This window comes from Carcharhinus amblyrhynchos, chromosome 3 (assembly GCF_965287045.1).
Source record: "Carcharhinus amblyrhynchos chromosome 3, sCarAmb.v2.hapA, whole genome shotgun sequence".
In the NCBI taxonomy this organism is placed as follows: domain Eukaryota; kingdom Metazoa; phylum Chordata; class Chondrichthyes; order Carcharhiniformes; family Carcharhinidae; genus Carcharhinus; species Carcharhinus amblyrhynchos.
In genome coordinates this window covers 111531878-111554144 of record NC_137326.1, presented here as the reverse complement: position 1 = coordinate 111554144, position 22267 = coordinate 111531878, and the positions used below count along the sequence as shown (strand labels likewise).

The following is a 22267-nucleotide window of genomic DNA, read 5'->3' as shown; positions in this document are numbered from 1 at the left end:
CATGCTGGAGGTTTCCTGGCAGCTGGGGTAGATTCAGTGGGAAATCCTGTTGACGGCTGTGGGACCAGAAGATCCCACCACTGGTCAATAGCGGGTTATCTCCTGCTGCCGAGAAATGTCATGGGGTGGAGAGGGTGGGGAGAAAGTGTAGAAAACCCCACCCTCTGACTCTTATTGGGGTATAATTCTTCAGTGGACTATTGAAACTGAGCCCAATTATAATCATAGCGAGGGCAAATTTTTCCCATCCTGCGCCTCCCCCTCCCTTCAAAAGAATTGTAGCGGGTGGGACAGTACTATGCAAAGATCCTTTGACCTCAGGTGGGATTTTCCAGTCTTGGGGCAGACATGTCTGGAAAATCCTGCCCCTGATGTTTACAACAAGAGTCACTTGAGACGAGATAGATACAAGAATCCTGACAGACGTACTCCTCTGTTGCATTAGGTTCTAGCTCCCACTTCTCCAGAAAGGATTAGGAAATTTAGCCAAGATCCAGAATCAACCCTAAGACTTCCTAATTGCACAACTCAGTGGGTGGCGCCTGTTGGGATGGTGTTGGTTACAGAACGCATCTGGTAAAAAATCTTTGCAGTCTTCTGTAAGTGAACAGCAAGTCTTTCTTAACTACTTGAAACAATATTCATATATATAGTAAAGGGTACAGAGGTATCTTCATTTCTAGATCTTAACATTGACTCTTGGTCTGGGTCATCTGCCTTTATACTCATTACATGGGTAGCACATTAACCCTGTATGTGCCAGACCCTTTTATGACAGTGCCTTTACTCAGTTGCCATTGGAAGAACTCATTATAAATCTTTTGGTGAGGATCTCCCATGTCATTGTAATGCTGGTGGAAGTGCAACAGATGCATACTCCAACCCCAGAAAATTTCCAAGGCTATTTAAATAACATCAGCAGGCTCATCATCTTCTTGTAAGCTTGTATTGGAGTATTCAGAGAATGACGCTGTCAGGGAGTTGGCTTTGGGGTTGCATATTCGTTGCTTATGCAACTGATTATTTTGCAATCAATTAGCTAGACTTCTTAATTCCTATGCAATACCCATAGCAACTTTGAAAGACAAGGAAGCACCAAATCCATTACACCCACATTACTAAAGCCCAAATAACAAGAAAAAAAATCCTGTGATATGTTTGTCTCTAATTAAAACAGGCCTATTTGGGCAGATGTATTATACATCCGATTTCACATCTGGGGATGAATTGGCAGCTGAGGGTGTGGTTCCCAAGCACTGTCTGATCCATTCCACTCAAGTTGTACCCAACAGTCCATAAAACCCAGGCAGAAACATCTAACTCCAAGAATTGGGAATGTAGGGGAGCTGCCCCTACACATGGAGAGATTGTGGTGAAGTTCTGATGTTGGTGTGAAAGCATCTCTTGTAGAAACTTACAGCCCAGAGCATTAGCTAATTTATATCTGCCCTTTTGACCTGTGAAAACCCAGGTATAAATAATTTAGTGCACAGGAGCAACCATTCTATAATGGAACATTCTTCCTCACATGAATATTGAAAGACATTGAATCATAGAACCCCACAGTGCAGAAAGAGGCCCTTCGGCCCATCGAGCATGCACCGACCACAATCCCACCCAGGCCCCGCCTCCATATCCTCACATATTATTACCCGCTATTCCTCTAACCTAAGCATCTTAGGACACTAATGGGCAATTTTTTAGCATGGCCAGTCAACCTAACCCGCACATCTGTGGACTGTGGGAGGAAACCGGAGCACTGGAAGGAAACCCATGCAGACACAAGGAGAATGTGCAAACTCCACACAGACAGTGACCCGAGCCAGGAATCAAACCCAGATCCCTGGAGCTGTGAAGCAGCAGTGCTAACCAGTGTGCTACCGTGCCGCCCATCGTTATGTGTCTAACTATGTAAGGAATATTGTTTCCACGCTATGGGTGGAATTATCCAACCCCCTTTCTGCCAGAGGGATCTTCTGGTCCCACTGAAGGGTTCCCTGGTGTGGGCTTCCCAGCAGTGGGTGAGCCATGCAAAATGTCGTAGACTTTGGTGGGACCAGAATACCCCACTGACTAGCCAATGACAAGTCACCTCTGCTGTGGGGATCACGCTGCTGGAGGTCGGGGGGGAGGGGTGGTGGAAAATCTTGGCTATATTTGCTCATGAAGTGAATATTTAAATACTAAATTCATTAATTGCATTCTGAAAGGATATCTATCAGAGTCAATGCATCATTTTTTCAAATTAAACAAAGAACTCTGACCTGAATTATTATCAGTCTGATCAGGCTTCAGTTCTGAACCAACTGGTTGTAGAAGGTTGGAAGGAATCCATCCTGTTTTATAAGTTACCAAACTTCTCACTTTCCTGAAACAGACGCAATGCAGAAATAATGATTACAATCTATTGGTGAATATGTAGAGTCTGACATTCAATGCAGGACTGATTGTCACACATTGCAAGAGTCATGAAAATTTTTTTCTTAATTTTTTTGGAATAAACCTAAGGACAAGGCGTGTTAGCATTTTGTAATTGAACACTTCTACTTTGGTTCTTGGTGTCTAAGTACTCCAAGGATTAAGCATTGAATGGTCACATTTATGATGAAACTTGTCGGGACCTGGAATCCTCTGTCTCTGTATTGTATGGCAGTCATTGCAATGGCAGGAGTGCAAGAGAAAGGCTGAAAATCAGGATGGGATCTGGTCATGTTGTAACTATTGCTTCCGATCTTTTTCAAGCTCTGAATACAGAACAGAATGTAGAAAAGGAGCTAAATACAAAGTCATAAGATTATCATATTTAAATCAATGGATTATATATTTAATTTTTATCTTTGGCTCTAACTTGTTTGTTCATTCAATTATCTTCTTGCAATTATTTTCCTGTTTGCATTAAATAATGTTCAGTTTTTAATTAAGCCATTGTAATTTGACAATGATTGCAATCATTCATAGTATAGCATCAGTACAACATAGATAGCAGAAAGATTAATTAACTAAGTAACTGCCCATGTTTATAACATCATAATCTTTATCAAGGAGGCTTAATGGCTCTCTTTTCTGTTGATATTCTTGGCTTCCCTTGGATTTCTTTATTTCCTTAAATTTTGTTTATTCCACCTCCTATTTAATACTGTCTGAGTTAATTTAACTTGGATGTGACTTGGAAGCCAAACTGATAGGTGCTGTTGCTGTCAACTATTCCTTCATTTATCATTCAACTTACCACTGTCCCTCTTCTCCCTCTTGCAGTACCTCAACCACTTCACCATTCTGCACTGCAAGTTCCTCGTTGGACTTAGTTTCATAAGTGCCTTCTACTCGGAACAGACTTTGAGCCTGAAATGAAAAAATGTGTGAAATGTAGACTGGTGGTAAGAATCCAAATGCAGTGTTGTAGTTTTGCAAAAACAGTGTACAAAATGCAGTTTTGAAAAGATTTGCAGAAGGAATACAATGCTATATCAGGACATGTGGTTATTTATTGCAGTCCAAGCAATTAAATGAAACGTGACATGAAGATTTTCTTAAGAATGGAAATGAAATGAATTATTTAACAGAGTGACATTTATCAATTATTTTTATTCATTTGTGGGACATGGGCGTCACTGACTGGCCAGCATTTATTGCCTATCCCTTGTTGCTCAAGGGCAGTTGAGAGTCAACCACATTGCTGTGGCTCTGGAGTCACATGTGGGCCAGGCTGGGTAAGGATGGCAGATTTCCTTTCCTAAAGGACATTAGTGAACTAGATGAGTTTTTCTGACAATTGACAATGGTTTCATGGTCATCGGTAGATTCCCAATTCAAGAATTTTTTTATTGAATTCAAATTCCACCAGCTGCTGTGACGGGATCCGAACCCTGGTTCCTCGAACATTAGCAGAGGTTCTGGATTGATAATGTAGCAATAATACGATGAGGCCAATGCCTGCCATTACATAGTATTTTAGGCTTATAATCAAAGTTTTTGTTAAAACAATTTGCTTGCAAATCATCTGTAGCGACATTTCAATAATAGAAATATGTTAACTATTTTCAGATTTGTCACAAAATATTTCCAAAGTTGCCAAGTCCATACTAGTGTAATAAGCAGCAATTAATCTTTTAGATATAAGGCTCCCACAGACTTTTACTTAAACCTTAAAATACATTTCAGTGTCTCCAGTTTTTCTCCCAGGGGTACCACGCATTCAAAGATAGCCTTAGTATTCAACCCTGATAACAGGGTTCGATGTGCCTGCTTTGGTTCAAAAGGTCAGCTCACCACCATCTTGTCAAGAGCAGGGCAACAAATGCTGGCCTTTTAAAAGTGTGAGAAAAATAACCTGAGCTGTTTAATGCAATATGACATGCTTAATGGACATGGAATAAAGTTTAAGAAAAATGTTTGAAATGAAGAAAATTGCAATGAATATTAATGTTACTGACAAGTATATTTGCATGGAGAATATTTTTAATTGACATAGTTCAGCAGAAATAAACAAATTGTGTTGATATAAGAACACGACACAATTTCATATTGCAGGTTATTGTGAATTGAAACAGTATTCTCTATAAGGTCTGTTCAAAATCAAACAGCTCACCAAAAACATTCAAATTAATAAAGTAAAACAGGAGCTGGCCATGTTGTTATGTTGCAACACCTCAAAAAAAAGTTAGCACCTTAATGCCAACCTACTTTCAAAAGCACTTTGCAGCTTTGCATACATGTCCTGTTAATGATATACCGTTTCCTGTAAAAGCAAAAATGACACGCATTTTCTCAGAAAAAATTTGAACAGATGAACATTCTAACCACAATAGGGGAACTTACCGCCTTTGATGTGGCCATAGTGAAAATCATTGGGTAACACCCAAAAGGCATGGGATTGATAAAGCAGAAAGAGAAATCAGAAATCAAAGTTATTAACTACAACAATAATTTATCGGTTAGTAAGCACATAACATCCAGTGTACAGCCGGCCTTGATATGAATTGCTGATACCCTGCACTCAAATGGCCCTATAATTTCTTTCCTTAGAAATGTAAATGAAATCAGAAGTTGAACCTTGACTGTGGTACCAAGCAATTCAACAACATCAATCGTCGGAAGCAGCAGCCCAAGATCACACAGCTAGGGCATGTCAAACATCAAAGGTAGATGATGGAATGTGATAATGAAGAATTAATCAAGAGGAAATAAAGGGTAAATAAGTTTCTTGAGGTTTGTAAGACTGGAGGAGGTTACAGACATGGACAGTATGTGATCCACAGAGGGATTTGAACACAAGGATGGGAATTTTAAAATTATGGTGTTGCTGAGCTGGAAGCCAATGCAGATCAGCAGGAACTGGGTGAAGAGTGAGCATGAATTAGTGCGAACATGGATTCGCGCAGCAGTGAATTGAAGGTTATGGAAGATGGGAAATTGACAGGAGAGAATTGGAAAAGACAAATCTGGGGGTTTAAAAAAAGACATGAGTAAGAGTTTCAGCAGTGGATGTGCCAAGACAGGGGAAGAAACCAGTGTTCTTAAAAACAACCCAGAAGTTCCTCAAGCTGCGTACACCTGGGCCCTTTCAGTTATCATGAATGTGCAGTCACGCAAGCACATTTAAAGGGCACATTCACTTAAATAACTTGCTTACACACGCCAAACAGAAGTGAAAGGTACATTGGTGGAGATGGGTACTGTTATGCAAATGGAAGTATGCCATCTTGGTGACGGAGAGAATATGGGATTGGAAACTCAACTCAGGATCAATTAGGATGCTGAGGTTGCAACTAATCTTGTATAGTCTTAGAGACTCCCTGTTTTATTTAGCTTCTTGCCAAAGTTACTGTTAGAACCAGGAGAATCCCTGTGGCATTTCAGGGTCCAAACGTGATTATTATACTCAACGCATGGCATGGTATTCATTCAGATCTCAGCCCAACCACTGTCCTTATACAGCACCCTTGCCAAATAACTCAATAACTTTAATAACAACTAGTGTCGATCAAGAACATCTTAACTGAGGTTGCAATAATATGACATTTCTTGTAACGTCTCTTTTGAAAGTGAGGTTAGGTTGATCAACCTTATGGTTTCCTTTGTAACAAAAATATGCTTACAGATTTATTAGATGTTTCATCATCCATATCAGAATTAGAAAGTTCATCCATACTTGAAGGAATAGTTTCAAAATCTTCTGATGTGTCCAGTGATGGGATTGGTTTACATGACCAGCCTGAAATTACAAATAAATATGTCTGGTTTATTAATATCTGCCAACAACAAAATTTATGTAGAAACTTCAGTGTAGAAAAACATTCCTCTGAGAGTTCAGTAATTGTCTTCTATTTCTGGTACATTGTGCTTCCTCAGATTCCTTTGCCTTACTACTATTGGTAATGTTGTCAGCTTTATAGGGTCTAAGGACTGGAATCCCCATCTTAAACATCTCTCCTCCTTTTGGGTGTTCCTTTTGTCTCTTTGGCCAAACAGCTGGTATCCTGTCCTTATGATGCTTTGAAGTCAAACTTTGTCTGGTTATGCTCCTGTGAAGCACCTTGGGACATTCATCTCTATTCAAGCTGTTATATAAATGCAAGTTGCTGTTGTTGTGTTGCTAGCACTTGCTGTTGTTCAACAGACCTGAAGCTGGATGAACAAAACAATTGGACACCCAATATACTCGGATCACGTGAATTTGAAGGAACATGATTTGAGCCATAGCAGGGGAATATCCGCAATGGAAGAGAGTAAAAACATTATCAATGAAAAAGGTATCAAGGTAGAGGTTAAAAGTGATGAATGTAATTTGTAATACTTAAGTCATGTCATTGTAGTAAGTAGCAAATGAGAAATATGAGTCTAAGATAATTCACAGCCCCTTATTATTTCCCTAGACTTGAATTCAGATCATTCTGAGAGCTGTAACAGTTTGCATAGCTGGTGGCCTCTGGAGAACTGTTTTCAACATTCTTACAATCTGAAAAACATCAAGGGCGATTCTCCCAAAAACATTCTAAGCGCCAAGATCACGTGAAAACTGGAGTAACTCTTGCTGGCTTTTTAAAGCATGATTTTTAGAATAAATCTCCCATGCTCCGAGCACTGCAGAGTGCCTCAGCAAAATTCACACTGTAAATCAGTGGGCAGGGCCTAGCCCTGCTGGAGATGCTGGCAGCATGGCGCTGAGCGGGCCACTGTGCATGCGCCAATCTGTCATAGTGGAGATTGGCGCAAGTGCAGTAGCCCCGTACTGCCAACCTCTCGATTGCTGGCCAGCCCCGCGACCCAGCATCACTGTCCCTCCAATACCACCCCCCCTCGCTTCCTCCCCCTCCCCACCCCCCACCCCCCGCCCGCCCAGCTCCCCCGATTGCTGGCCTCCCAGATCTCTCCCGGCCAGCTCTGATGTCTCCCCCACAATCCCAATCTCCCAACTCCGTCTCCCTGGTACTTGTGGGAGGGGGTTTATACTATCGTTTGTGTTGAGGGAACTGCTGTGTTGCGCTCCACCATTCCCCTGTCCCTGGGGAGTGGGGAGAGTTTCTTTTTAATGCAGATTGGGGCGCCCTTTAAAGATGCCAACCTGATCTCTGTGGACCTGGTGTTGTTGGCTCTATCAGACCCCATCTTGACGGCAGAATACAACCCCCTTCCCCCGCAGTCCTGACCCCCCCCTCCCCCCCATCCTGGCAGCCTCCTCCCAGACTTCAGTCACAGGCTCGCTAATCGGGTGGAAATGCTGATTTCCAGTGTGGAACTGATGAGTCCAAAACACTTGGAGCCAGAGATGTGCAGAGGCCATGGGAATCCGCTAAACAGCCTCCACTGATGTTTCTTGATCTGTTACGCAGCTAGAGCAGCGCAGGAGACTGGGAGAATCCGCCCCCCCACCCCCCATATCTTTGCCCTCTACTTTCTGTCCTTTAAACAACTTCCCATCCATGCTTCACATTTGTCAACCTTAATTTTATCCACCAGTCTTAAATGGAACATTTATGAAAATCCATACACACAAATCCAATACCAGAGTACTCCTTCACTTGTTAAAGTGCCTTCCTTTGAATCATACGCTGCCGCTGGGAATTTTTTTAACATGACCCTGTTAGCGTTATCCATGCTCATGAACTCACACCCAAGATAATTGCATTCAAGAATCACTGCCTGAGCTCCGAATAATTTCAACGTCCTAACCTGTTGTGTGAAATATTTGCACACAAAGGGGCGGGACTTACTACAGCATCACCAGGTTTACACCAGCTTCAGCAAAACAGGAAGTTGTCAAGGGGAACCTGCTGGGGGCATAAAGGTTAATCTATCCCCCAGGGGGAGAGGGACATGCCCATGCCCCCGACACTACCCCCTGGCAATGCCAACCTGTGTCATGGACAGGCCCTCTGTGGAGTCCCACTGAGGGAGGGGTTTCCGCTTATGTATGGGGGGGCGGCAGTGTTGTCCCATTGCCTGCATTGGGGGGTGGGGGGTTTCGCTCTGTTGCTTGTGGGTGGGGTTTGTCCCATTGTTTTTTTGAGGTTTGCCCCATTGCTTGCGGGGGTGGGGGCGGGATTGCTCTGTTAGTTGTGGGAGGGGGTTTATGCTGTCATTTGTGTTGAAGGAACTGCTCTATTGCTCTGCCCCGCTCCCCTGTCCTTGGGGAGCGGGGAGAGTTTCTTTTTAATGCAGATTGGGGCGCCCTTTAAAGATGCCAAACTGATCTCTGTGGACCTGGTGTTGTTGGCTCTATCAGGCTCCATATTGACAGCAGAACACAACCCCCCCTCTCCCCTCAACCCCCTGTGTACAGAGAATCTGGAGAGAAAGTGTGGCTCATTTCTCATTGAAATCAACACTGAAAAAGTATCGAAAGATTCCAGCCAGTAAGAGGGAGTTAAAGAATAGATATGGTCATTGAATCCCTGAGTTCTGATCGCACTTTAAGAAGGATAGCACAGAAATTAAGAGTTGAGGGCCCGTAGAGGAAGCTATGGATGAGGATGATGGATCAGTTCACAAAACTTTGGTAGTCCTTCAATTTGCAAAAACAAAACATATGCTGAAGAACACGTTCATTTCATGGAATGGCATATTTAAACTTTTATCATCAAAATGTAAGAATGTCTCAGCCCCGCACTCAAATAAAAACAATAATGCAGATGCTGGAAATCTAAAGTAGAAACAGGAAATGCTGGGAAAATGCATGCACTGGGATTTGACTGTCCCACCTACCACAGAATCGGAGCGGGTGAGGGGCGCACAAAGGGAATGTCTGTTGACCTTGGCAGGAATTTTCAGTTTTGCTCGAGCAAGGCCGTAAAATCCCTCCTGCGATGTCTTACAGCTTGAAACATTGGGGCGATTCTCCCAAAAGTGCTGAACTGGCAGGAAAACAGTTGTAAATCCTGACAGTTCTGTCAGTTCAGTTTCTCACCTGAATCTCTGCACTCTGTGCGCTGCAGAGGTCCCAGTCATGAATCTCATTAAAAACCCGGAGGGCGGGGCCTATTCACTCCGGAGTCTGACAGTTGTGGAACTCTGCACATGTGCAGTGGCTCCAATCTGTCAGTCTCCCCAGCAATCCTGCCCCCAACCCCCGAGACTCCCGCAGAGCTGCCCTTCCAGCCCCTCCGTCCCACTGCCTGATTGCAGCCCCCACAGCAATTCCTGGGCCAGCCCTGAACCCCACTGACCCGGAGCGCCCCAATGCACAGCCCACCTCCCCAGCAGTGGCGATCTCCCCACCCTCCTCATCCTGGCAGACCTGCCTCCTCTCCAGGGTCAGTAACCCCCCCGACCCCCACCCCCCACCCCCCAGGCCGAGGCAGCCCCCCCCCGGCAGACCACCCCTCCCAGCCTGCCATAATGGCTGCCCTTCCTTCATCCTAGACTGATCCTGTCTGCAGAGTGGCAGCGGGACCCCCACCCCCACTGATCACCCCTAGGCCCCGTCCACAATAGGCCCCACCCTCTTGACTGCCCAACGCCTGATTGGCAGTGCCAAGGTGCCCCTGGGCATGGGCACTTTGCCCCTTGGGCAGTGCCAGAGCACCAATGCCCAGGGAGCACCATCGCCCCACAGCCTGACCCTCTGGGGCGGACCCCGGTTGCCTCCCCTTCATTTCAGTGGGGTGTCCCATTAGTTCTCCCTAGTGGGGAGCTGGTTTGAATCCTGCCGGAATGAAGTGCTCCTGTGGGGTGGGAGATTCAATGGGAACCTGAAAGTTCCCGATAATGAACTGATAAACATACTTAAAATACATTTTAAAAGGATTTAAATTACTCATCTGTGTTCCTGCTGATTTCCAGCATGATCTGACCGGTGATTGTTCTGGGAGATGTGCATGCATTCCCGGTGCATGCGCAAATCCCGGGACAAGGCCAGCGATGCGCGTCTCCCACCCCGACCCGCCAGAAAAGTTGTGGGTCACGATGGGAGAATCACGGCCATTAACTCTGTTTCTCTCTCTCCACAGCTGCTGCCAGACTTGCTGAGTGTTTCCAGCATTTTCTGTTTTTTTATTTCAGATCACATGCTTGCTGGCTTTGATGCGATTTTGGAAACAAAGGCCATAATTGACTCATTATCAAGATCGCCATCCAATGAGGGAGTGCCAGGCGAGGAGAGGAGAGGTGAGTTTCGCACAGCTGGCCAGGTCTAACAGGCAAACAGCAGCTTGTTGTTATTGCGGTGACTATTTCAGCCAGAGGAGAGCAGCAGGACAGCATCAGGTCATGCGCCCATATCAGGGCGATCCCAGGTTTCTCAGATGCCTCCCTCGAGGTTCTTCTGAAGGAGATGGGAGAGTGGTGAAGTGCTCTGTTCCCTGGCAGTGCCAGGAGTATGTCAGCCAGCAGGCGAGGCAGGGATGGCTGGAGTCGCTGTCGCATTGTGAGGAAGATGTGGGTTTAGTGCTGCTAGCTTTTGAATGGTCTGATCAGGAGCTGTATTTTATGTTCCCTTGTGGGTGTATTTTTGGTGAGGAGGGCACCCCACCACCTTCCCTCTACCCCTAGGCTCACTCTCGAAACCAGCAGCCCACCCACCATATTAAAATAAACAATCAAGGATCAGTTGAGCTTGTTAACATGCCAACTGACCCCAAAAATACATTGCCCATGCCATTGAACAGCTGGTGAATGGTAGAATTTGAATTTTTTAAAAATCTGGAATTAATAATCTAACATTGATCATGAAACCGTTGCTGATTATCATAAAAATCCATCTGGTTTACTAATGCCCTGTAGGGAAGGAAATCTGCCACCTTACCCGGTCTGGCCAACATGTGAGTCCAGATCCACAGCAATGTGGTTGACTCTTAACTGCCTTCTGAAATTCAAGGGCAAATGTTGGCTCACATCTCATAAATGAATTTTAAAAAACTGCATTTGCTATTGGAAGCAAGTTCCCATGACCACGTTCTTATATCTATCCTTATCACATGTCTATAACGGGTCAGAAGAGAGTGGAGGGTGGGGAGTGGATCCTACTGCTGAGGAGGGATATTGTCGGGGTTTCTGTGAGGACGAAGCCTGCACCATCATACTGTTCTCATCACCCTCCATCATCTCACTCTCAATGGGTCCTCAACCCAGTTTAGAATGGATGGCACTGAGTGAATCGCACTTCACTAGTGGGCAAGACAAGGTGAGGGAGGCGGAGGCAGCACTCGAAGGCCCGAGGACAGACACAGACAACTGGGGATTGATCCATAACGTAGGAAGTAACACACAAGATGGTTATACTTGGAGCAGCAGCGTGAGATGTGTTGGGCTTCCCTGAGGCAGTGCAGAAATGGCTGAGAATGGAGGTGGCTGTTCGTCATGTGTGTTCCACCATACCTCAGGCTTTTGAGTCCATGAGCTTCTCCACAGAGGGAGTGACCAACATTGTGGAGAGTCGGAAGTGGCATCATTAACTCTGTCTACACATCCCACTGCTTCGGAAAAGCAGCCAGCGTAGTTAAGGACCCCATGCACCCATTCTCTCTTCCACCTTCTCCCATCAGGAAAAAGAGACAAAAGTCTGAGGTCACTTACCAACTGACTCAAGAACAGCTTCTTCCCTTCTGCTGTCAGACTTTTGCATGGACTTACCCTGCATTAAGTTGATCTTTCCCCACACCCTAGCTATAATTATAACACTACATTCTGCACTCTCTCCTTTCCGGTAAGCTTTGTCTGTATAGTGCACAAGAAACAATGCTTGTCACTGTATACGAATTCATGTGACAATAATAAATCAAATCAAATCAAATCACTCCGAGCAGATACAAGAAAAGCGTATTGAAATTCAAAAAATATATGGCACTTTCTGCAGCATTAAGTGGTCAGTGGCACTGAAGACACAAAGATAGATGGAGTGGATGCCACTTACTTCCTAGCTGGCAGTTCCCTTTAATGATCCAGAGTGCTATCAGAGGGTTGTGGTTGTCATAGATGATAATGGGAGAGGGGGCATCCATCATGGGGGTTCCATCATCATGTCCTGTCTCCTTAACCCTCCTGAATGAGAGACTATCCATGCTGTTACATCTGTAAGCTAGCCCTGTGCATTAACACTGACGCAGCAGCCTCTGGAAGGACCTTCAGATCTACAATGAGGACAGTTGCCACTGGCATCTCAGCTGCACACACACACATCCAAGAGAATAGATTCCCTCCAGATTCCCTCCAGCTCATCCCAGGGCAGTACCCTGCATCAGCAACCAAGGCTGCAGGCCATTACATTGTTAATTGCACTTTCTGGGTTACTAGAATAACATATTCTGTGATTGCATTAAGTACTTAATCCAGTAAACGTGTTGCTCACACCCAGGCTTGTCTGTTTCAATTATCTGATGGCGATAAACATAAAAAGGGAAGAAGTAGGGCAGCAAAGCAAAGGTAAGCCCTCAGAGACGGCCAGTGGAGACATGGCAACAAGGGTGATAGGAATGGAATTATTCAGAATTGTGAGCATTATGCCTGCATTACCTGACTTAGGTTAAGGTGACTCACACAGCCAACTGTCTAACAGGATGAGTGTGGCTCAGGTAAAATATGCCTGGCTCACTAAATTAGCAGAATATCATTATTTAAACTAGGCTGACTTTAGAAGCTGCAGTCAGGTTCAAACCCAGGATTTTTTGTTGTTTATCATGTGCCAGTCATTTACCAGTAGATGGCGCAGGCATGCTGTCAAAAGAGTTTCCTATCGCTGGCAGCGTAGAGAGCTTCAAAACTGGTCAGTCTCAGTGCTTAGAGCAGAGTGAATTCTTATTTTCAATTTCCACCCCCTAGTGAGATACAATAAACTGTATTGGATTACATATGGACTGTATTATAAAACTTACCATCCTTGCTACTGTTGCCAAAATATTGTTTATCTCTATATAGAATGGTTTTTCAAAAAACTTTATATTGGAGCAATAAAATGTTTTCATGCATTGTCAAATAGGTATCAGGGAGCAATTGAAAAAACTCTTTGATTTTAATTTGGCACACTAAGATTATGCCTGAAAACTAAGACTATTTAATTGGTCGTTTATCTCATTGGTGTTGGAGCTTGCTGTGCAGAATTTGGCAGCCACGTTTCTTACATAACAGCAGCGACTATATTTCAAAGATACTTAATTAGCTGTAAAGTGGTTTGGGATCTCCTGAGGTCATAATAGGCACTACATAAATTTAAGTTGTTTTTTTACCCCCTTTTTCTATTTGTTGTCAATGCCAAAAGCAGTGAAGTCTCTTTTCTATACTGTACACATTCACTATTTGCCAAAGGTTTAAAGTTTATTTATTAGTGTCACAAGTGGACTTTCATTAACACTGCACTGAAGTTACTGTGAAAATCCCCTAGTCGCCACACTCGGGTACATGGAGAAAGAATTTAGTGTGGCCAATGCACCTAACCAGCACATCTTTCGGATTTGGGATGAAGCCGGAACACCCGGAGGAAACCCACAAGACACGGGGAGAATGTGTAGACTCCACGTAGTCAGTGACTCAAGCTGGGAATTGAACCCAGGTCCCTGGCGCTGTGAGGCAGCAGTGCTAACCACTGTGCCGCTGTGTCACCCTATCAAACAGATTAGGCACAATAGGAAATTCTAGATTGCTCCAAGAGGTCAAACTTGTTATCAATACAGATTTGCTGAGTAAATATTTTATACTCAGGACGGATCTATTGATTAGAAAGGCAAGTCACATTGTGATGAATGTCAGAGTGTAAGAGGTACAATTGGTTAGGTAGCAGACAGCAATATTTACATAAACTTTGCTTTCCTCTTTACACTTACTGTTGTCCTGAATGTCTCCTATATCTTTTGTTTCTATTTTAGGTTTCCAGCATTTTGCTTTTGTTGTAACAATATTTAAATAGACACCAGCACTAATGTCACAAAACTTACTGTTACAAACCATTCCTTTAATTTATTATTTATTTTTCTCCTACCTATTGATTGAATACTTACCTCTGTGGGTTTGTTATTTTATGATGTGGAGATGCTGGCATTGGACTGGGGTAAACACAGTAAGAAGTCTCACAACACCAGGTTAAAGTCCAGCAGGTTTATTTGGTAGCAAACGCCACTCCCCTGACGAAGGGGCAGAGCCCTGAAAGCTAGTGGCATTTGCTACCACATAAACCTGTTGAAATTTAACCTGGTGTTGTGAGACTTCTTACTTTGTTATTTTAGCCACCTTATAGATTCAATGGAAATATCCATGGGATTTCCTTTGGGGATTCCATGTTACTTGATGCAGGAAGAGGTTGAAGAAGAGAGAGCCAAAGTAATGCAGGAGGCGAATGTCATCCATCTGACTGTATCCTCACTTCAGAATATAAAGGCTATGATAGGATCACATAAGATCTTGAGGGGTATTGACAGGGTGGAAATGGAGATGATGTCTCATCTTATGGGAGAATCTAGAACTCGGGGTCACTTTTTAAAATTAAGAGGTCACCCATTTAAAACAGAAATGTGGTGAAATGTTTTCACTCAGAAGTTCATGAGTCTTTGGAACTCTATTCCCGAAATGATAGTGGGAGCGGAGTCTTTGAATATTTTTTCCAGGTCCAGGGGACAGCATGAAGTAACACCGAAATAGTCATCAATGTACTGATAAAGGAGTTGTGGAAGGGGGCTGGAGTAGTACTGGAACAGGGAATGTTCCACATATCCATGAAGAGACAGGCATAACTGGAACCCATGCAGCTTCCTATAGCCACACCTTTTATTTGGAGGAAGTGGGACAAAGAAGAAATTGTTGAGTGAGAGAACAAGTTCAGCCAGATGAAGGAGAGTGGTGGTGGATGGCCATTGTTCATGCCTCTGTTCGATGAAGAAGCAGAGAGCTCTCAGGCCATCCTGATGGGGAATGGAGGTGTAGAGGGATTGGACATCCATGGTGAAAAAGGAGGTGGTTTGGGCCGGGGAACTGGAAGTCATTGATATGGAGGAATTGCGGATGTAAGTGGGAAAAAACTGGACAAGAGAGAGAATGGAGTCCAGATGGGAGGAATTGACTGCCACAGCTACCTTGACTACAGCTGTTGACACCCCACATTTTTCCTTCGCCCCTCTGTCAGCATTCCACAGGGACCGTTCTCTCCGGAACACCCTGGTCCACTCCTCCAGCACATCCAACATCTCATCCCCTGCGCATGGTACCTTCCAATGTAATCATAGAAGGTGCAACACCTCTACAATTTCCCTATCAAAACAGGGAAGTCTTGTTAAAACTATATAAGGCACTAGTTGGATCACACCTATGATCTGTAAACAGTTTTGGTCTCCTTTCCTAAGATATACTGGCATTGGAGGCAGTCTAGAGAAGGTTGACTAGGTTAATCCCAGGTGGAAGGGATTTTCTGATGAGGCAAGTTTGAGTAGGTTGTGGCCTGTACACATTGAAGTTTAGAAGAATGAGCCTATTATGCACATTATTGACCTTGCAGTTCTGTGTCTGATTTTACAAGTTCTGTTACCAGATGCACCAACATGATCTTGGATTATTGGTGCTGTGTGTGTTTAGAATATGCTTCCCTCTCAAATCAACATTTTCAGAAATTAAGAAAAATAAATGACTAATCCAGAGATATGTTCCTCAATCTGCTTTACCTGTCTGGGAAATCGATCTTTTTACATAGCTGGTGGTGCTGTGACGCTTGCTTGCAATCATGAAGGGATCCGGAAGTGATTCTGCAAGAAGAAGTTGAATATTTTTAGTAGCATAAAGCTAACATTTATCAAGGATTGCTGCAGAGATAATAAGAATGATGAATAAACTTCAGCTTTGGCACAAAGAAGCTCATCCTTACAAAATAAATTCTTCATATAAATGCTAATTAATGTCACCTTGATAAACAAATGGATTTTCGTTAATTTATTTAAATATTTTACACTTCACCTGGTCCATTATTTTGTAGTTGATAATTTCAACGTTGGAAGAAAAAAACAACAAAAGTTTCAAAAACTGGTTTCCAATCTTATTGTATAAAAGAGAAATGCTAGTTTATTTCTCAAGGCTCCTTTACTGACAATAGCCCAAGTTGTTAATCAGTCATGGCTTATTGCAATTCAGGACACCACTGTTGTTCAGAAATTAATAATTACACTTCATAATATTTGGTAAGTGAAATATGTTTAAAACTGTCACCAGATGTCATAAAGGATCAGTGGCTGCGATGACTTTTAAACTTAAAGCTTGTTTGTATTTCTGGTTGATCTACTAATCACTCGATCATTGTCGTACAATTAAAATGACTGGAATTTATAAACTGGTTTTGGATGTATTTTGTCTGATGTAGGGGAATTAGTTCAAGGGAGCTCATGAAATGCAATTCATTGACACAGTAGAGGTACTAAAGTACAAAATTTCTATAGAGAGATATTGAGAAAAGGAAGGACAAATCAATAGGCTCCTGCAAACATTAGGAAAATATCTTTTAAAAATGCATACAGTATAGCGGCAGAGGTTAAGATTATATTTGGCACTGTGATTAACTGTCCTTTCTGATATTGACAGAAAATGCATGTCGCATAGTACAAGTAACATTAACACTATATTAAATACGATTAAAATGCTAGTAAATAAAACATAGATGCAAAAATACATGTCTTTCTGCAAATGTTTCTAAGCATAAAAAGAACACATGGAATTTGGACTTCTGGTTCCATGATTTAGAATACCATTGCATTGTTCCTGTAGACTTTCACTTAAAAGTAAATGAACTGAAATATCACTGATTATACTTATCACTGACCCCTCTAATTGATCATTGTGGTCACCTTTCACTCATTTTCTTACTTGTTCAACTCATGTTTTCTGTGCATATTTTGATAAATATTTCTGGCTTCACTTTTGCATTTTATTTATTAACCTTTTCTCCCCCAACCCTCCCGCCACCTTGGATCATCAAACAAACAAGAAAGAAGCATGTTCCTGGATATTTGATGATACAACTGCTGAGGCAGCCTTTAGAATGTGAACAAGAATTACTCAAGGTAATTAACCCACCAGATTATATTTTTGCCAGATTGCAGATGAAAATGTTCAGCACTAACCAAGGGGCTAAAAATGAACGCTAAACATCTAAAGGTTACATTTAGGGCCAGATTTTTGTCTGGTGTTTTTGTTTGGCCCGCAAACAGCAACACCCTTTTTTTACAGGGCAATTGGATTGTCACACATGGATCAGGTGTGCAGCTTGTAGAACAAAGAACAGTACAGCACATGAACAGACCCTTCGGCCCTCAAAGCCTGTGCCAATCACGTTATAAGCATGAAAGCATGTAGGTCAGGTTTCCTTGAGTCCCTTAAGAAGATTCTGCCCCGATTTTAAAAAAGACATGCAAAAATGTGATGATTCCATTTTTATTTTCTGGAAAGGTTCTTCCCCCAGTTTAACTGCTGTTGCGGCGCTTACTCCTTCAGCTCCTGTGGGTGAACAGTGAAGTTCAAACTGGCCGCAGTTATCAGTCATGCAGCTCCAAGGTTACTCAACAGGACATGCACAGAAATTCCCACTCGAACTTTGACTGCAAGAACAGTATGCAGAATGCGGAATGGACAGAAAGTGGATTGGACTCCAATGTTTTCCTGCAAAAACTTTTGAATTCAGTTCAACTTTTCAATTGTATGATGCATTATGAATGAGAGACAATAAACGGTCTATTTTGTCTGAAACAATATCACAAATGTCAAAAGCACAGTCACAAACACCAGACACACAATCACAAACAGCTAGAACACAATTACAGCCACAATACAGTCAACTCCCACTACATGGTTATGGGACGCAATGAAATGAAGAACTTCTCCTGAAATGAGAACAAATAAGCACTTCTGTTTAGCAAAGTACATCGCAGCATGCACTTCCCCACATCAAATGCAGCTGTACCTTCAAACCCCAGTGGAGTTGGGTCACTCTTTATTTCATATCTCTTAGCTTTAACATCTGGCCCAGAGAGTGATCCTGTTGCAGAGGCATGAAAACATATCAAGAACAGCTCCATAATTCATTACTTTATTATTTATACCTTACAACAAATAAACTAGCACAGGTTCAGTTAATACAAGTAGCAGTATTGTCTGATATATAACCTGGGACTAAGAAAGATCATTGAATAAAATCCATTGAGCTTAATGTTTAATCCTTAGAGAAGTTTTAGCTAAAGCACTGATTAGTGGTAAAACGCTTCTTGTTAATAAAGGGCTGAGAAAGCAAATGCAATCCTCATTAACAGAAGCATACGATTTGATATAAACAAGAATTCTCTTTTGAGTTCATGCATTGCTCTAGCCTGTACCATCAATGAACTGTTACTGCTTAAAAGAGACATCATAGTGAGGAAAAGGTATCCCATCTGAAAAAAAAACATTAACTCTGAAAACCCTCACTGATGAAAATCTTTTCTTCTTATTTTGCATTTCCAATTTTTGTTTTTTAATATTTATTTCTGCTACTGCTTTTCTTAATTGATGCCGAATGCACGCAAACCAAATGAGTTGCAAACCTTTGACACAGTTTCTGATGCTATGTAGGTTGGGAAATTTGTTCTGTAGAAAAGCTGGCACAAAGCGGGTGGATGCCACTTGCATCGAGAGATGAAGGCCTGAAGCTTATTGGAAAAAGGACTTTGGGCAACGTCTACATAATGCTAGTGAGTTGCAGTGTTAGTCTACAGTGGGGACTTGGAGTGATTTGGGAGATAATTGGGAAATAGGTGATCAGAGGCCAGAGGAACACTCCTGCTCATTTTAGCTCACCAGGAAGGGAAGTTTTTAAAAAAATTAAATGACCTATTCTGGTGGCCTTTTTGGGACTACTGTAAGTCCATAAAAATTGAACCAAATTCAGCTTCAGGATTCAAAAACAGGCAACAAGTCTCAGCTGAGTCTCTGCCTGATGTTTGTTTTAGGTGGGTGCCCTTGGATCTTGTGAAAGGGAGCAGGTGAGAGGAATGCTGCTTGGAAATTAGTCCACCCAACTCCTATTTTGCAGCAGAAAGAGGGAATGATGAGGCCCATTGACCGACTGGAAGAAAGTGGAAAACCAAGTGAGGGTGCTTTCACATCCTGCAGGACCCCCCCTCTCCCCTCACCTTCCACACTGGTCAAGCAAGCTTACTGGCAGATCAATCCTTGGACAGTGCTTTGGAGATCTGAATGGACAGCATCAATGCCATGGGGGCAATTCTCCCAGCCTGCTGCGCTGGCTGAGATACATAAGCAGAGGCTGTTTAGTGGGCTCCCCACTGGGCACCGTGTCCTCCACACGTCTCTGGCCACCAGATTTCTGGCATTGTCAGCTCCGTGCCGGAAAACAGTGTAAAGCTGATTTAAAATACTTAAATTAAAGTTTTAATCCTATTAACAGGATTTAATCCCATTATAAGGACTGAAATATCTGGGCCTTCTAGCCGCTCCCCTCTCACCAGGATTGTTTCATTCCAGCCATGGAGGCCCACCAGGAGATTGGGGGTAAGGTGTGGTTGGTCCCTGGGCATTGTCAGCTTGGCAGTGCCAACCTGGTCCCCTGGCACTGCCCACAGGACAAAGTGGCACTTTGGTGCTGCCCACCAGGCTTTGGGCAGTGCCAAGGGAGTGGGGCCTATTTGGGGCATGGCCTATGTGGAGGGAGATCAATGGGAGCAGGGGGGAGTCCCACTGCCACTCTGTATTTTGGATCATAGGCAGAAGGAGGCTGGACAGTGATCGGGACTGGCCATTGGGGGGGGGGGGGGGGGGGAGGGGGCAGGGGTCTCAGCCTGCCAGGGATGTCAGGACTGTGTGTGGGGGAGGGGCTGTTCAGGACTGCATGTATCGGCGGGGGGGACAGAATTGGGAGATTAGGACTACAGAGGGGGAGATATCGAGGCAGCCGAGGAGGGTGGAGGGGCTGGTTTTTGGGGCTGGCTGGGAGACAGCTGGAAGGCCCATGATCGGGACATTAGGAGGATCGGAAGGGCAGTGTTGTGGGGTCATGGGAATGGCCAGCAATCAGCAATTGGGAGGCTGGCAGTGCAGAGCCACTGGGCATGCGCTGGTCACAGTGCTGACAGATTGGTACATGTGCAGTGGTCTGTTCAATGCTATACTGCCGGCCTCTCCAGTGGAAATGGGCCTCAGCCACAGATTTTTATTGTAATTCACGCCAAGGCACTCTGCAGTGCACAGAATGTGGGAGATTCATTTTGAAAGTCCCGCTGAAAAAAAGTGGTATTTATTTCAGTTTTTACGCAAATTCAGCACTTAGAATTTTTTTGGAAGAATCTTTTTGGGAGATTTTTTTGGGAAAATCCAGGCGCATGAGTTTAGCAGAAAAAAACAATTTGTCTGTATTCATAGAATAGGAATCAAATCCATGATATCAACTGATGACGCATGAACCCAACTGTAGATGGCACATGTGAGTGAGGCTTTAATCTTTCAGTCTCTTGATCACTGTTCTGGTTCTGGCTGAATCTAAGCATGTTAAGCATGTCATTAATATTTAAAGCAGCCACAACCCCTTCCCGGGCATGAGGTTGATTTCATTGACAGAACAGGGGCTGAAAGATCACAAGAGGCAAAAAATTGGGTTCATGCCCGATATCTTACTTCTTGCAATCTTACCAGCCCCATGCATTATAAATTACTATGACTTAGCTCACTGAGAAAATGGGTGAGAAAATCTCCTGATTTTTCACCTCTTGCCCTATCTCATTGGCTTGCTACACCGATCGACTGGCATGGAGCATGGTAAAATCCCGTTAACTCTGCCTGATTGCATTCTGATTTTCGAAATGCCCTGCTACTATCTCCTTAATACTTTTTCTTGTATGATTGTGTATTTTTATTTAAGAAATATTCATAAGTGCTGGACAAGAACCATCTCCATGAAGAGAGGATCTAACCATCTCCCCTTGACATTCAATGGCATTGCTATCACTGAAGGCTGGGAACTTTGAGAAGAGTAACTTGCCTCCTGGCTCCCCAAGGTCTGTCCACTATCTACAAGACAAAAATCAGGCATGTGATGGAATATTCTTCACCTGCCTGGGTGACTGTAGCCCCAACAACACATAAGAAGCTCAACACCATCGAGGGAAAAATAACCCACTTGACTGACATCCCATCCACCAGTGATTCACAGTGGTAACAACATACACATTTACAAGATTCAAAGGTCCTTCAACACCACCTTCCAAACTCATGACCTGTAGCAGCTAGAAGGGGAAGGGCAGCAAATTTATGGGACACTCATCACCTTCAAATTTCCCTCCAAGCCACAGCATTCTGACATGGACCTGATGGATTCAGCAGTTCAAGTAGGTGATTTATCATCTCCTTCTCAAGGACAAATAGGAATGGACAATAAATGCTGGCCTAGGCGGTGGCACAGTGGTTAACACTGCTGCCTCACAGCATCAGGGACCCGGGTTCAATTCCACCCTCTGGTCACTGTCTGTGTGGAGTTTGCATCTTCTCTCCATATCTGCGTGGGTTTCCTCTGGGTACTCCGGTTTTCTCCCACAGTCCAAAGATGTGCAAGTTACGTTGATTGGCCATGCTAAATTGCCCCAATGTCAGGGGGATTATCAGGGTAAATGAGGGTTATGGAAATAGGGCCTGGGTGTGATTGTGATCAGTACAGACTTGATGGGTGAATGGCCTCCTTCTGTGCTGTAGGGATTTGATGGTTCTATTCTATGATTCTAACCTGAGAGGTCTCCATTCCCATGAATTAAAAAAGCTCTTCCCTTTTGCCCCTATCATTCTTATGATGCTTTTTTATGTCTTCCACTATGAAGGCAGATAAAAAATA

At 43.5% G+C, this 22267-nt stretch overlaps 1 protein-coding gene across 10 annotated transcripts in view; it reads right to left on the bottom strand.

The window, feature by feature from the left end:
- The window catches only part of mcf2l2 (MCF.2 cell line derived transforming sequence-like 2), a 313022-nt gene that overhangs the window by 2864 nt on the left and 287891 nt on the right, over positions 1-22267 (bottom strand). For 6 of the 10 annotated variants that reach the window (XM_080185718.1, XM_080185715.1, XM_080185713.1 and 3 more), the window contains 5 exons: positions 18359-18433; positions 16077-16157; positions 6099-6214; positions 3230-3342; positions 2265-2368 (listed from right to left, as the gene is read on the bottom strand). In XM_080185718.1, the coding sequence (XP_080041844.1) occupies positions 2265-2368; positions 3230-3342; positions 6099-6214; positions 16077-16157; positions 18359-18433 (489 nt within the window). Of the gene's footprint in view, positions 1-2264; positions 3343-6098; positions 6215-16076; positions 16158-18358; positions 18434-22267 lie in introns of those variants that run through there. The other 4 variants (XM_080185716.1, XM_080185719.1, XM_080185720.1 and 1 more) reach the window with 3 other exon arrangements.